We start from the raw sequence: 16,978 nt of genomic DNA on the forward strand, positions 1-16,978 counted from the left end.
GGTTCTCCAAAAATCCCAGTAGCTTTAGAAATATTTTTGCCTTCTGTTTTTAAATCTTTAGAGTGTGCTTGGATCATGATTTTTCTTTTTCCTAGCTATCATGGTTCCAGAAAAATTACTTGAATTTTATATTACTTAAAATCTGAGGTGGTCCCGTCATCACATGCTTCCAAGCTAAAATTGCAGGACCTGTAAGCATTGCTTCTTTCCTTGGCCCCCTGACTCCCACGTCTCCCTGTGGTGGGGCAGAAAGATTGTTCTTGAAACACCAAGCTGAAGTGCTCATTTTCTCCTTCCCTTCCTGGAGCTGATGACTGGAGAGGCTCCAAGTCAGTGCCAGCCCCTGTCCTCTCCATCTCTTCTCTGTGGTGAACTGGTAGACTCTTAAGCCTGGTTGTCCTTTTGTACTATACCCAGAGGCACTGATGGATTGTGAGAAGGGTGAGACAGTGGCTTCTTGGCTTGCCAGTACTGGAGTTGAAGGAGAAACGACGGCATCTTTTACCCCTTTGCTACACTTAAGTGTTTAGGAGGCAATGGGATTTAGAGAAGCTACAGCAACTCTCATCAAACTTAATATCTCTTACCACTTTCTTATGACAGTCCTAGAGGTTACTTCTAATACTGAAAGTACTTTATTAAAGTAAGGAAAACAGTTATCCATGAAAATCATCTTTTCATATCCATTCAGTTAGGGATGTACCCCATATTTTTCAGAACTGGACATCATAAGGGCACACCACTCTGCCAATTCAGTAGTAGATCCTTGCACCATTCATCTAGTTTCTCATTCATTTTAATATGTAATGATTTTTGGGATTGTGCTGAGAACATACTACGTCCCTCTCAGTAAAATCTGCAGTGGCTCTTCTGCAAAACTGTCTGAATGCTGTCCCAACTTCTGTGCATTTTATGAGGCTCATCCCAGTGGCTGCGGTTTGGCCTAGGAGTTTACTTGTAGTGACAAAAGTATCAAATGCTCCATGCCTTTTTGTTTGGTGTGGACTTTGAACTGATCCCGGCAACTGTCAGTCTTCCTGGGGATTAAGCACTTCTTCCTCAGAGACCAGTCTATGGGCTTCTAAAACAAAGTTCGGGAAAGCTAACACTTAAATTTTGGTGCATATCCAATTGCTAGTTTTTATAGTCTCCCAAATTATTAATTGGCTGAACACTTAAAATACACTTGTCAAATTTTAGTTTTTTATAAAAACTGTTTTCAGTACCACAGATCTATTTTCATAGAATATCAGGGTTGGAAGGGACCTCAGGAGGTCATCTAGTCCAACCCCCTAGTCAAAGCAGGACCAATCCCCAATTTTTCCCCAGATCCCTAAATGGCCCCCTCAAGGATTGAACTCATCAACCCTGGGTTTAGCAGGCCAATGCTCAAACCACTGAGCTATCTGTCTGTCTTCTCCCCCCCCCACCCCCCCCACTTTGAATGTTTTCAGTGCAACTCTCTAATCGGTAAGTGTCTAAATGGATTTTAGAACCTGCAAAAAAGTGTGCTACTTTGAATCCATATTCAGTCATATTTCTGCCATTGTTAAGATTGGAGTTGGGTAAGGTCCCAGTGCCCCTCCCAGAGTAAAACTCTGTAATGGTTTGTCAGTTGAGGTTTCCTTTTCAATGTAATTTGTCAAGTAAACAGACAATGCTGTGTATTTTGTGTAAGTTGCAGGTATTGTTGTAGCTAATAAAATGCTTTAGGGAGTGTGTCAGGGAATAGAGGAATGTTGTCAACCAAGGAAGCCTATTTAAGCTAAGTATGGTCAAACCCAGTAATTATACAAAAAGCTGTCAAATGAATATATTTTAGCACTGGTAAGACAACCAGTATATTTTCCCCACATAGTTTGTGGAACACAATTATGTAACATTGTAATGCAATGGTAATTTGAATATCTAAAGTTACGTTTATCATTTACTTAGATTAAGTCCCCTGGGACAGTTTTGCGGTGGTTTCTTCCTCCTCCCCCTCCCCAATGTAAAATTGTGCTCAGATTCCTGGTACTAACACTACTAATTTTAAGTCATGTGTTGGCCTTTAAGGTAGTTAAATTGTACTGGTTAATATGAAAATACTCAAGGGCTCATCATGAGGTATTTGGGAAAAGCTATACAGAAAGAATTATTAAGAATAACTCTGAAATAAAAGCATGTCTATACAATGGGGTAATGCACCTATGGGATGTGATTTCTGAAGTGTATAAATATGTCACACACTTAACTGGTTCACATAAACCCTGCTGGTATGCACTAACAGTTCCCCAGTGTGCTTTAAAATAGTACTATTTGAAACAGTACTTACTCTGGAATAACTTCATGTAAAGACAATTTAAAACAGAATAGCTATTCTAGACTAGACTAACACTCTTATTCCTGTTGTCTATGTGTAGACAAGCCCTAAAGTGCTAGAACTGGAAAATGAAATGATTCCATGTAGGAGTTTACTTTTTTTCTATGTGTCTTAAGCTACCATTCAAAATATCTAGCAAAATCTAGGGAGCCACTGATTCTGCCAAAGATTTTTGTGAAACTTTTATTGTGACAAATACAGTATAGTTTGCAGGATTTCCATGCAACTTCTTCCCTTGGTGGATGTAAAATGTTATCAAATCAGAATAAGTTTCAAGTCATGTATGCCAGGAAAAGCTTTAAAACGCAAACTGAAGCCATGTCTACACTATGGGTACTGTAGCAGCATAGTTATGTCGTAGTTATGCCAGGATAATCCTGTAGTGTAGGTACAGCCTATGGCAGTGGAAGAGCTTTTTCCATCACTGTAGGAACACTATGGCTTCATCTACATAACAGTTTTGAAAACCCCCAGCACTGACTAACAAAAGTTTAACAGACAAAAAGCTCGGGTGTGGACAGCATTATATCTCCTGCGGACATAACTACCGCTGCTTGTTACGGATGGCTTAATTATTCTGGAAGGAGAGCTCTCTGCTGCTGACAGAGCAGCTACATGGGAGACCTTACAGTGGCGCAGCTGTGCTGCTGTAAGGTCTGTAGTGTAGACAAACCTACTTTCCCGAGTGATAGTAGCTAGTTCAATGGAAGCATTCTTCCATTGACCTAACTGCATCTACGCCAGGAGTTTTATCGGCATAGCTGCATTTCTTAGGGGTGTAGCTTTTTCATACCCCGAATGCTGGAGTTATGTTGATGTACATTTTAAGTGTAGAACAGACCTGAGTGCCCAATGTCTGTTTTCATGCTGCAAAGGGCATGAAACAGTAGCTAAGAGGTGTGAACTGCCCAGTCATCTGAATTCAGAAGCATGCTGCTACCCTTAGGAGGGTGGTATTCTGGCAGGGCCATTATTTGGGAGAGATAGGGGGTCCTCTTGTGGATTAGTACCCTAGGCACAGATTGCTTTAATTTGACCCTGATGTGAGTGCAGGTGGTAGTACAGAATGAGGCCCCTCTATCTTCCTCTTTCTCTGCACACCTAAGTAGTGTGTGTCTGTCCTTGTTCCTTGCACACATTCCTGGCATAAAGAAACTGACAAAGCTCATGCCACTTTTATGCTGCTGCTTAGAAAGCACTATAAGGATACCATCCAGAATAGAAGTAGGAAGAGAAGAACTGAAAGAGACTTGAAAAAGGAAGAGAGCTGCACCAGTGTAGTAGCAATGTACATTACTCTGAGAGTTTCTCAACCCACTTTTTGGACCTGCAGAGAGTAGTGAAGTATTATCCTCTTTTTACAAAAGGAAAGCCAAGGTAAAACATGATCCAGTTTACTTTATGGTCATATAGCAAGTTAGTGGCAATTCTAGAATTAAAACGTAGGTCTCCTGGTTCCCAGGCCTGTGCTTTAAAATCACTATACAAAGCACGTGCGCAATAAGTATTGATGACAAACTTAACATATACCCATCTGTTGTTGCATTCTGTACTACCAAAAAAAAAAAAAAATGGGGGGGGGAAACTAACTTTTATCTCTCGTAGAACACTGAGAATGGAGTCTAAACCTTCAAGGATTCCTCGAAGGATATCAGTTCAACCCTCCAGTTCCTCCTCTTTAAGTGCCAGAACATTGTCTGGAAGCAGTTTAACTGATGCATATCATACAAGAGAATCTTCACTGAGACTGGATTCTGGATGTCAGGTAAGTCATTTTATATTTGCTTTTAGAAGTAACATCTGTATCTGCCTCTTTTGGGCAGGATTCTTAACAAGATTAATTTCAAGGGCAATATAAGGAGGAATTTCAACATGTTTTCTAACACAAACAAGATAAATGCGAAAATTTGGCCTTGTTACTGGTAGTGCTTTGCACGGCCACGAAATCGCCTAGAATCACTTTGTTTTACCATCTTTCCCCACTACTGTTGGTATGTAGCATCTTAAATCAGTGGCTGAATAAGGAACATCATTAAATGAGTCCTATGCATATCCTTTGTCTATCGGGATGGTGATTATAGTATAGGATCTTGAGGGAAGTCTGTTTAAGTAAAATCGGGATCTTCTGGTCTGACAGGGAAGTGAGGACCATAAGTTTTACTATTGCCAGAGCACAGCATTTTAGTTTTAGGTAATGGTGTCATGTCTCAAGTCTAAAAATGACAGCACAAAAAATAAGCTATACCTGATCTGTTGTATTTAACTGTTTGTTCTGTCTGAAGATTGTAAGGCATGAATAGGGATATAAAGGAGTGAGAAGACCTTCAGTCTTCAAGTCATTCTGCCAGTATGCTAGCAGAACTAGAGATAAAGCATAAGGGATGCTAACTAGAACATTCTCTGAGAAGGCTGAGTTGTGTCTATACAGGTTGCTTCAACACAATATACTAACAGCTGATTAATTAGCCTTTTGTCATGTTTACCTGATTTTAGTTTACACAAGTGTGTAAATAGACAATACTGTACATAGGTTGTTTCTATCTAAATACATATGAAACAAGCTGAACGTAAAATATAAATCAATATAGGTGACTTTAAATTGTATTAATATGTAGAATCTGTTTGGCCCACACAAGATTGGTGCTCTACCTTATTACACCAGATGGACACAAACCTAAGCACACAGTCTTGAACAAGACTGTTTAGTAAACTAGAAATCAACACTTTAAGGATTAACCTGTATAAAAGTAGATTTGGGGGGGGAAGTCTTAGATGCAAGATATTGATCAGTGAGTTCTTTCATGTTACACTTCAGTTAATGATTTGACACTATTCACAAAAGAGATTCTCCAAATTCCTTTTAGAAAAGAAGTCTTGCAAGTGTAAATATGTACCAAGATTTGTGTGTTAATAGTTAGTACTCTTAACTCATTCACACACAGTGCTTTACAGAGGTGGGGAAACACTTTTTTAGGTGTGGAAACTGACTTGCTTGGTGTCTAACATCAGGTATGCTAGAACAGGGAACAGATCCCAAGTCTAATTCCCAACCTGATGACCTGTATATTGGACCACACTGCCTAGGCTCAACTGGTAATCCTGTACTAGTTTTCTGTGGAAGTGCACTTTTGGGGATATGATCTGGCTTGAATAGGAGTAGTCTTTTCCCTATTATCAGCAAATTTGTTACCACACTTGCTTGGCTTTACTTCTGTTTAATCCTCATTGTCTTGTCTAATAGTGGTTTCAGTGATTAACTCAAATGGGGAACACATCAACGCTATCCTTTTCTAGAAAAGGAAATGTGGAGGTAGGTATACAGCTGATGTAACCTTCCTTCAGTTGGTAAAGAGAATGCTAGCTGTGACTGACAGTGTGAAAGTGTATGTTATTTATCAGATGGATAAATAATGAGGCATACATCCTTGTTTTCTAAAACCAGGTGGCTAAATGGTGTGAAATTTCACACGGGGTTGCTTTTTTGATGCCCTGTTAATTTTCTGTGTAGATGCTCTTTATGCATTTTTAAATAGGAAGTTTCTGATATGGGGGTTTTGAATGTTTTTCCTTAAAGTCCTACTTTTCATTAACTCAAACATTACCAAACTTTATCTAGAGAGGCAGGTGGATCTGATGCAAAGAATAGAGTGGTGGGGGGTGTGTGTGGTTTGGTTTTTTTTGTTTGTGTTTTTTAAGAAACTTGATTTAGGGTCCTTTTTAGCCATTCATGTTAAACCAGAGTTTGTGCTGTACACACAAGGTTGGTTGATGGGGTTGCTGAAAGAGCCTGATGCACATAAAACCTTCTCAACTAGCAGCTACACTTTTGGGGATTTTTTTTTTCCCCCCTACAAGCACAGAAGGGAAAAAAGTTGCTGTGTTGATAAAGTGTGTAGTGATGAACGCTTACCACTCCCACTACTTCCAGAGAAACAGGTCCACTTCCCTCCCAAATTAAGCACTAAAAACCTGGGAAGTTAATATACAAACTTTGTGAAATAGGGTTACTGCACAGACAGAATATTTGACACCCAGAAAAGCAAAGAAGTTAAAAGTTAAGCCACCTAGCAGTATATACCCTCTATTCACTCACAAGCACACACCTAACCACTACCAAAACTACCATATACCACACACTTAAACTGGCATCACTAGGCAGGAAGCAGAGTATCATCCCAGCCTTCTACACAAAACCCTTTACCAAACTCCTCTCTCCAAACACAGCCAACTACACCATCAAACATCGACAACTGCTGTTGATGGGGAGGAATAATTGGGTAAAAGGGCTCGTGCAGAAAGTTAAAAGGTAAGCAGAATTAGGGTTTTGGTAGGTGGTCAGTGGCATATAGTAGTTGTGGTAATGGTAAAATGTGTGCCTGTGGGTGAAACAGTAGATCTGTTGAATGGCTTAACTCTTTTCTTTTGTTATGGGTTTGGTGTGTGCGTATTGCAACCCTGACTACCAAACAACTCAGTAGGTATTTTTATACTGTAGCATTTGGAATCCCTAAGGTTTGGGTCTTTGTTGTGCTAGGCAGTGTACATGTGGTAAGAAACAGACCTCCTTTACTACAGGAGCAGTCCATAAAAAGAACATCTAGACTGTCAGTTTTTTATTTAGTTTTCTCCCTTCCTCTCCTCATCCACCTCACCCAGAAATCTTCAAAGTACTCATTTCAGACAATTCTGACTTTTTCCTTCAAGTGTCCACAGAAGTTACAGCCCTCCTCTACACATCTCTATTAAACTATCCTCAAAGTTTAGAGTTTGTAGTGTAATATATCTGTCCTAGCACTGCTTTTAAGATGTTTTGGTTTAAATTGAAGTGGAGGCATTGTCTTACATAGTGGAAACGATAGAAGGAGACAAAAGTGTGGTTTGTTATGCTTCATCTTACCTTTTTGGTAATTTAGCAGCATTAAGACTCTATAAATAGAAGCTCTCTGAAGCTACTTTTAGTCAGTCTTTCTTACTCTGAAAGACGACATCATATACAAGAAGGAGCTGGAAGGATTCAGGACTTTACATTCTTAATTTGCAGTAGCTTATGTGTGACTGACGCATTTTGCAGAAACTATATAGGCTTATATAGGAACACATCTAATTAGTGTTAAATATCACAGGTAGAGGGTTAGTGTTGGAATTTTTTTACACAAATTTCTTAAGCAAATTGCTTGCGGGAGGACGGGGGAAGAAATGCTAATTTATTCAAGAAATTAAATCCTGCAGGCCATGATTTATGGTGTTTAAAAGTAGCACAGTTAGTGGAGATTAAATTCCTTAACATGTTAAACTTTCTTGGGTGTAAACAAGAGAACAGATGCTTATTCAAGGCTAGCTGGCTCATTTGCCCTGGTCACTTGGGATCTGAACCCCTAAGCAACAACACTTGGCTCTTTGCTCCTTGAGTAACTGGGTCACATAAGTCTGAATCTGCTCCAACATTCAAACTAAGAAAGCATGCCTTTTAGCATAGGCTCAAGCTCCAGAATCCAGAAGTCAGATGTTCAGTCACTGCTGACAGTCCATCCAGGAGCATTGTGTTACATAAGCTGTTTCTTGGATTTAATTTTCTGAGTACTAGATCATTCAAGTTATCATGTATTGCTCAGTAGGTATATAGTCATGGATCTTGCCTACATTCCTGTGTCTTGAATACATGACTTTCCAGGCCTATTGGATGCAGAGGATGGCTTAGGCAGAGGTTAGAACATTTTCAACATGTTCACTCATAGTAAGGTTAGAACTCCTGAGTTCTGCTGCTAGCTATACCAATTCATTACATAGCAATGGATAAATCACTTAAGTCTAACTTCCTCTTAAAATAGGGATGATGCATACTTCTCTACATGTAGAACCATTTTATTAGTATTCATATGGCGCTGTAAAAATGTTAATGTTTTTGACTGTTTAATTTGTTTAGAAATAAACTCTCTTAGCAATGACCTATTCCATTTTGCCCTTTCCCTGGTTAAATTGGAATATCACTCTTGATCTCCTCATAACACTCTAAGGTCTGGAATCTAGTTGCAAAGTCTGCATTGTAAGAATTTCGCACCGAGTGTCAATGAAACTTATCACAGACTTCATGTGTTGGTACTTAGATATAGAGCCAAACTATCTCTGAGAACAATTTGTCTCTTCTCATGTGACCTCAGCTGTCTTAAGAAATTTTGGGAGCAGATTCCAGTGTTGCTATAGGTACAGATTTCAAGTGACCAGGCAAACTGAGCCAGCTCATCCTGAATAAGTAATAAATATACACACATAGGAATAGAACTGACAGGTTTTTGTCACTTCAAGATTGAGTCTGAAACCTGACAAACAAAATATCACTAAGTGCTGCTGCAGTTGCATAATAATTACCTTCAAAATGGGGTGCAGTGTGTTGTGTGTTTTTTGTTCTTGTTTATAAACAATTAGATACCAGGTAATGATATTGCAATAAAATGGAAGAAAAATACACCCACATACAAAATCTTCTCGAAACTAAAGAGCATTCATAATTGAAAAGCTTACCTCCTAATAGGAAAACTAACTTTCAAAGGCAGAACAAATCAGAAATGAAAAAATTGGTACAGTTTAAATTTTAATGGGAGTAGCCAATAACTTAAGACCATCCATCTAGGTACTATAGTTTTCCCAAGATTTCAAATGGATTTTACGCTTGGAACTAAATCAGATGTTAACCGCCTATAGGCGTGACATGGTTAACAGGCTAAAAGTCAAGCCAAACAAAGATGCATTTGTATCCTCCAACCATCTGAGGAAGAGTAGAAATAATTTGACAGTAGTAAATGCTCTCTTTGTGTAGCGTAAGTGTCAGAGTCACCCGGCCAATGCTCTGGAACTACTCCATACGAAGCCAGTCGGGACTCTGGTGTAGCATGCCTCCTCTCTCTGAGCATATTGTCAGGGCAAGAAGCTTACACAGCTTCAACCTTCCTGGGTTGGACCTTAGAGCAGTCAGCATCCCCTTCCTCTCTGTGCGCTTCCTGCAGCAAGTCTTCCCCAGGCGGGGCTCTTGGGAAAGCCAGAGGGCCCTGCACCTCAACTCCTGCAGTCAGCAGTGACTCTCAGCCAGTAAGTAGAACAGAAGGGTTTATTAGTTGACAGGAACACAGAGTAGAACAGAACTTGCTAACACAGAAATCATTGACTTTCAGCCAAGTCCATGGGGAGTCCTGGGCCAGATGGCCTGGACTCCCCCTCTTTCAGTCCCCCCCAAGCAGACTACCAAGCTACCAGTGATCAGACCTGCGACACCCTGTTGCTCCTCCTCTTTGTCCTGCTTCCTGGGCAACCCGATTCCCACCACTGAAATACTGTCACAGTACATAGGGAAACAGAGGTACGCACAGTATTCGAATAGGACAGTAAGATACTCATGCAACATAAGGTGAATAAAACTCCACGTCGTCACAGTAAGTGTCAGTTTTACATGGTTTAGAGTTCTGAAAGTAAGAGCATTATAAATGCAAGCTTTTTTGGTTTTCTATTCTATAAACCTTCCAAAAGTTTTGTGAAACTTGCTAGCAAACATCTTAAATTATCACCTTCCTTTCCTACAAATAAGATTTAATTAAACTGGGCGTTTCTGGGAGCTGCTCTTTTTTGATAAGGACACTCTGATTTTTGTGCTGTTTTTTAGGGCCTACTAAAACCTCACTTTCTTTGTTTAAAGTTATTCTAAAAAACCACCACCTTTTTATGTAGTGTTTCTGCTTTAATTACTCACCATTCAGTTTGTTTTGGACTGCATAGTATGTGTGAAACTCTAGGGTAGGACTGTTTGTTCAGCACCATAAAATAAGTGCTGTGTGTCATTTACACCAGCAGTATATAAACTTAAGTGGGAACATAAGAGAAACTGCAACTTCTGGTTTTGGTAATGTAACAATTTCTGATTTTTAAAAAAAACTAAAATTCCAGTATCTCTCCTACTATACTGAGCAAAAACCCTTTAATGGGAGTTCTTAAAATTAGGAAAAAATAAACTAAGACTTTAAAGAACTCTTAAATACACACTCCAATCTTGAAAAACATTTTCTAAGATTTAGCTGTGAGATTGTGGTTAAACAGTTGCAAAAAAGAAAGCAGAATACCCCTTTACAAAATTGTAAACACATCCAATCTCTACCTTTGGACAGAGATCAAGCATGGAAAATTTCAGTCCCCAATGTAGTATTGCTATCCTCCAATGCTGAAAAAGTCACAAGCTGGATCTCAAAGTGGCTTAAAAATTATGAGATTTAAAAACCAGAACTTTCCCATTACATTCTGGTTTCTGAGCCATTCTGGTTCACTGGGGTCATATTTTCAAGATTTTGTATGAAGCACGGGGACTAGAAATCTTTTAAAATGAAAGCCAAAATTCTCAGGTTTTTAGTGGCTGGAGAATAAAGAAAAATATTGCAAGCCTCTACAATGCTGCAAGTGACACACCTCAGTGGAAGTTATGAACACATGTAACTGATTTGTTTTACAAAACAAAAGCACAGCTGTATCTTAAAGTTGGATAATGCCTGAATTTCCTAGTGATGAGAATAGTTTAAGATTTTAAAAAACTTAATTTTGAAATTTAAGTGTTTTAGAAACAGTGATTCCAGAAGCTTATTGCAAAAGGAGTATCTAAAATATTTTAAGCTTCCCATAGCCATTGTGGGAACCAATTTAGTCAAAGTGGATCTTAAAGAAAAGCTAATAAACCTTGTTTATTCCCATATGTAATACATTAATTATAGATATCTTTTAGAAGGAGTAACTTAATAAAGACATAGACATGGAATTTAACTCCGTAGCATGAAGTTAACTTTCATACTGTGTCTCACTTGAAAAAAACAGCTGTCTTTCCATATAAATAGAATTTCAGGTGTCATTAGAAATGCCATTTGATTTTACTCCTACTGAATTTATTGGAAGTTGCCTCTTAAGTAATGCTGATATGGAACCTCAAGAATGTCAACAATGTTAAAACTTTCTCTGTACTAGTTGATCAGAGCACCTAGAGATATAAAGATTTTGTAATTTTTGTAATTTTCTCCAGAAGTGTGATGTTCCAGTCCTATTACTGTTAACTTCCCTATTTGTCTAGAATATGAACTGCAGCCTTTGGATGTGTTGGGAGAATGGAAATATAAAAGTCAAATTAGTTGCAGCTACTGCCATACACTAAACTTTTCCAGCAATTTGAAGAACATTTTGTACAGAAGTTAGTCAGCCAGCAGTATTTTGCAAAGCTCCCATACAGAACTGTCTTTAATATGCATGCCAAATAGCTATTTATAATTTCAGTGCTGTTGCACAATGTCTGAGTCAGCTACTAAACAATTTTTTCTTAAACACACACACACACACACACCCCCCCCCCCCCCCAGTGATTGCTATGTTTTGCTTCCATATGGCCCTGTGCTTTGTAGGCCTTCTCTGGTAGGGCTGCATGTAACTGTGCTAGAGGTTGTGTAGCAGACCTACAAAGTGAAACTTCCCTAATGTACTCCCTGAGCAAGGGGATGGAGAGTCAGGATGCTATCCTTTATGCGTCTGTATAATATATTTTTTGGGGACATATCCGAGGAGTAAGGAGAAGAGAGGCAGCAGAATAGGAAAATGGTTGTGGCCTGTAAAGAAACAAGAACACTTAAGAACAAAGTGAATTTTACGAAGATGTTATGTGAAATGTTCTTACAGTAACAGCATTGGTTTACTTTGCTAATAAGCCACATTACCAATTTAGTTGACAAACTGCCCTCCCTCGTTTCATCTGTTTTGTTAGGACAGGATTTCTTTTCATCAGAGTGCTGCTCTAGGGGATGGCAAAAATGTAATTCTTCATCCTGTTCAGTGTTAAGGTGAACCAAACAAATGTAGTTTTGTCCTCTACTACTGCTTTGGTGTAGAAAGATGGTCTGTGTCCTAAGGGGGTGGGGGAGGGGTGTGTTTTTTTTTTAATAAACAATTTTTTTTTACACTTCTGCCTCATTGCTGTAGAATCGGAGTAGTGGTATCACACCACAGGAAACCTGAACTTAAAAGTTCCTCTTTCCTACCCTCAAATAATAGGAAAGGGGATATAGAGACTTCAGCTTCCATAAACTGACAGAGTTCTACAGTTTGGGTTACAGCTGCATGTGTGACAACTATTCAGATCTTCCAGCAAAAGGATTGGGTCCTTGCTTCTCTCCTCTCAGTATAAAAATCCATTAACAGCTTAATGTCAGGGAGGAATCTGAGGCAGCAGAAAAGAGAGAAGCTAATTCTCTACCTCTTCTCCCCCCTCCCCCCCCCAAAAAACCCCACCCCACTAAGAAAACAAAACAGCCCACAAATCTTTGCTTAGATCTAAGAATTGCTATCGCCCATATCTTAAGTCCAAAACACTTAAAGATAGAGTGCCTGCTTTAATTTTGAAATTTCCTGACTCTTGGTGCCACCATCTTAATAGGTACTCAGTCTTCAGAGCATGACTAAAAACGCCACCTTGATTATAATTACATGTAATATGCATGTTGTTCTCTAGGAGTCCAATCTGTTGCATAGTTCCAGTAGAGACTGGGGAATTGGAGAAAGAGGAGAAGCTCATGAAGCTCCTTGGAAGCTTTCTAGTTCCTCTCCAACTCGCTACTCGGGGACACTTGATCGTCCATGGTCTGGAAGATTTTTGGGAAGCAGAAGCAGATTGGTGAGACTTGCTAATATATAAAATATATGGGGAACAGAGGTTTTACTTACAAATCTTCCAGGTCGAAAAACCTGCTAGTAGGAATCCCCTGCTATGTTGCTTAAAATAAGTTTGATAGACTCAGTCAAGTTAACAGTGAGGGGGAGGAAGGGAAAGAAGGGGACCGAAGTTGTTAAGACATTTATACAGCAATTATAAAGAATTCCTTGAATTAGATTTATTTTAGATTAGTTTACAAATAGTTAAAATAACCACGACAAAATCTTAGCCTTATGTAAAAGTCCCAGAAAGGTTATGGGCAATAAACACACATTCATGAAAGCAGTGACCTGTCTGATGTTTGCTGCTGCAGCTGCATGGTTTCTCCTGTCCTCCCCACATGTGAGGCTGTCCTCTGTCATTGGAACCTGGAGGAGGCTGTCGCCTGTCGCAGGACCCCACAGGGGAACCGTGAGAAGGCTGTTGCCCTGTTGCTAGGGCCCTGCTGGCTGCCAGCTCTAGTCCCACGGCCCCAGGGGCTGAAGCAAAAAATTTCAGAGGTCTCTGGAAGGCACGGTTTCTGTGACATAAATATTGCCTTACAAATAGTTAAATATAAATTTGAAGGGGACATAGCTCTGCAAATCCTCCATTTTAAAATTAAAGCAGTTGTATGCATAATGGGGGAAAGACTGGGGTGATTACTTGACTCTTAAATGCATATTGTGGCCCCACCCATGCCCAAACTAACACTATGGCACTCCCATGGCTCCACTCCTTCTAGGAGTGAGGCAATAGTTTTCAGAGTTAAGATGAATAAGGGGAACTCTTGTTTTAGGTTGCTTGCTGGTTCAGACAGGCATCTGTTACACCCTGATCATGTTTTCAAGTTACTTTGACCCTCATGGTTGCATAATTTTAAAATGGAAGCTGAAATTTTAATATTTTGTGACTCCAGGAACTGGGGCCTAAAATGTCTGCCTTCATCTGGGTCTGGTCCACACACAGAATTGAAGCTTGCTATTTATGACATTTTATGCACAATACTGAAGTCAACAAATGTTTAAAAAAAAATTAGTAGTAAGACAGAACACTGGGCAAGTCATGGAAAGGTCTGTGACCTCTTAAAATAGGGAGATATTTGGAAACTTTGCCAAGAGAGAACATACAGTTTAAACAGGTTTCTTACACCAACTTAAAAGTTGAAGGTAGGCAGAGTGTGGGTGAGAAAACAAATGGTGTGGGGCTGCCAACCTTCAAGGGAAGTCCTGGTGTGCATGTAGTTGAAGTACAAGCTGTGCCTCTGCTTCTCAAAGGCCTGTCCTGGTAGTTAGTAGGCACTGCAGGCTTTTCAAACTGGTATGTTTTTGGGGTTCTCTCTCCCCCTGCCCTCCATAAATTTATTTTTTTTCCCCCTAAAGTGACTTTTAAGCTGCAATGCAAAGGGATGTTGCACCACACAGTACTTTCTGAAATTGTTGCTTTTAGGTTAGCTTCATTGCTCAATGTGTGTGATTGCTAAACAGGGTTACGAGTCTTGTTTTGTACTTGGTTTGGGAAGCTAGTTTCTATATTTATTTATTTTTTAAATGGCAGGGAGGAAAAATGTCTAGTACAGCTCCCAGTCATAAAAAGTAAAAGCAGCTGCTTTGCATAAACCCTATATAAAAAATTAAGCTTTTCCTTAACTCTCTTCAAATAAATTTGAATTGTGATTTATAGGAAGGATCTCCAGTAATAGGACAGGAAGGTGAAGTATCAAGGCAAGGTGTAACTGACTGATGCATGAAGTTTTTTTTTTTTTTTTTTTTGTTCTGGTTACACAAATCTTAGTAAAACTATACATGTATGCCTCATTTCCTCTAATAATAATAATAATAGCCCTAATAATTTTATAATTCTGCCTCCTAACTTGTATTAGCGACTAGCAGTCAATTGTGGTCTACTGCTGATCGTATAACTTGCAGTTCAGTGTTGACTATAAGAAGTTATAACAAACATTTTATCCATAGTCACAGTCTTCAGAAGCAAGAGACTTAATTGCTAGCCCAAACCTATAACTTTAGGTTGCTAAAACAGATGATAGAATAATTTGGGGAAAATATATATCAAGAACGTTTAATAAAACGAGCATTAAAAGATGGAATTGAGCAGTTAAAGCTGTTTGTGAACTGTAAAGGCTATTATAATCTTTATTGTCTCTTCAAAAATGTAGACAATGTGGAAAAAAATCAGTGCTTCATGTATTCAAACATGGCTTAGTGACAGTGTTCTGCATATCAGAGGGAAATGCTTTTCAGTGTTACAAAACAGTGTAATGGGGAAGAGTTCCTTAAGAAAAACTGATTAAACCCTGGGGTTGGAAGGAGAGGTTGGGGGGGGGAAAGGAGAAGCTAATCAAGGCTACTGGCATAAGTCCTAAAATACAGCTAAAGGACTATTTTTACTAAATCCTTTTTACTGTTTAACCAAGTCATGCTTACTGTGAGGTAAATTAGCAGCTTTTCTATAGCACTCCTGAGGATCTTTTCCACATTGTTTTTATAAGCAAATTAGGCAATGCAAATTGTCTTGCTGACTTTACCAAGCTGGTTCTAGCCATATACAGGTAGGTAGTTTAAAAGCTTGTTTTTACAGGTAAAAAGCTTAAGTGAAATTACTTTCCATAACTTTTTTTTTATATATATAAACACTCAGTCTACATCCTCCTCCTCTCCTCTTTCATCTACTTGGTATGGTGAATCTGAGAGAACTCAGGGAGCATACTCAAGACTACATAACCAGCAGCGGGATAGTGATTCAAAGAGACCTAAGCTTTCCTATGCATCTACCTCTTCTGTGAGAAGTAATGGCTTAAATGCAGTTTCAGGTAAGAGATGTCTTTATTACTAGTGCTAAATAAGATGTATAAAATGTAGTTCTGAACAGCAAGCTTTTACCAAGTTGTTGTAAATATCTGCTGATAAATACTGAGGCTTTAAATACTTAGATATTCAAAATAAACTTTAAACAGTAGAAACAAACTGTTTTCACAATTTTGGTATCCTTATCAGTGTCTAGGAAAATATTAACTTAGTGTTTTGAAGAGACCACTTTATTAAAATCACTTTTTTTTAGTAGAAAACATTCCTATTTAAAGGTGAATGGAGTGACTAAGGTAACCAAAAGTCAGAGTCCTAAGGAAGAAAGTCTGCAGCTGTTTACTGATGCAGTTTGGAACCAAAATTTAATGAAATTTAATAGGTACACAAGAGCAGTAGGGCACGTGGGAGCAAATTCTTCCCTGTATCCTAGCTATGCCTTTCACATAGCCCTAAATACCCCAGCTGGCCAAAATACTATGGGCAGAGGTGGAGCTAGAAGCAGATTTTTTTTTTTTAATTAAACCATGGGCTAAAGGTGGCCATCTTGACAACAGAGCTTTCAAGACAATATTAGACAACACTGAACTGATATGGTTTTAGATTCTTAAGAGAATGCTTAATCTAACTTCTGCTGGAGTTAAGGTTGTAAATATGTGTCTAGAATGTGTGTCCATGGGGTGGGAATAGAATTTAATACTCAGTTTAAGTGTAGAAGCTAAAACTAAAGTTGAAGGTAAATTTTAAAAAAAAAATCAGAAAGTTATGAAAATACCACAGACTACCTTAGGTATGGTCTTGTAACCCTACCCTCTCTATTCAGAATATTTTCATATCTTCAGAACTGATTATGACTAGGATGCTTCACAGCATCCTATCAGACATTAATAAGATTACCCTCAAATCATCATAATACATGTATGCCACTGACTCTTCTATTCACTCCGCTTGAGAAGACTGCAGTACCAAGAGTTCTCCTCTTACTCTTCATATAAAAGCTAAAGTGAAATGTCGTTTCTCATCTTCCCAGTATACTTCTGTCATGTCAGACATGGAGTCATTTTAAAACCGTGTATATTCCCTGTTGCTGTCTTC

At 38.8% G+C, this 16,978-nt stretch overlaps 1 protein-coding gene across 7 annotated transcripts in view; it reads left to right on the forward strand.

Annotated features, from left to right (window-relative positions):
• Positions 1 to 16,978, forward strand: part of MARCHF7 (membrane associated ring-CH-type finger 7) — a 33,231-nt gene that overhangs the window by 1,629 nt on the left and 14,624 nt on the right. For 6 of the 7 annotated variants that reach the window (XR_012641431.1, XR_012641432.1, XM_074967416.1 and 3 more), the window contains exons 2-4: positions 3,968 to 4,127; positions 12,882 to 13,043; positions 15,720 to 15,891. Coding sequence is in view for 5 of the 7 variants with exons in the window: in XM_074967416.1 (XP_074823517.1) it covers positions 3,978 to 4,127; positions 12,882 to 13,043; positions 15,720 to 15,891 (484 nt within the window). In the remaining 2 variants the exon portion in view is untranslated. Of the gene's footprint in view, positions 1 to 3,967; positions 4,128 to 5,603; positions 5,673 to 12,881; positions 13,044 to 15,719; positions 15,892 to 16,978 lie in introns of those variants that run through there. The other variant, XM_074967418.1, reaches the window with a different exon arrangement.

Source organism: Natator depressus, chromosome 11 (assembly GCF_965152275.1).
Source record: "Natator depressus isolate rNatDep1 chromosome 11, rNatDep2.hap1, whole genome shotgun sequence".
NCBI classification, from domain to species: Eukaryota; Metazoa; Chordata; order Testudines; family Cheloniidae; genus Natator; species Natator depressus.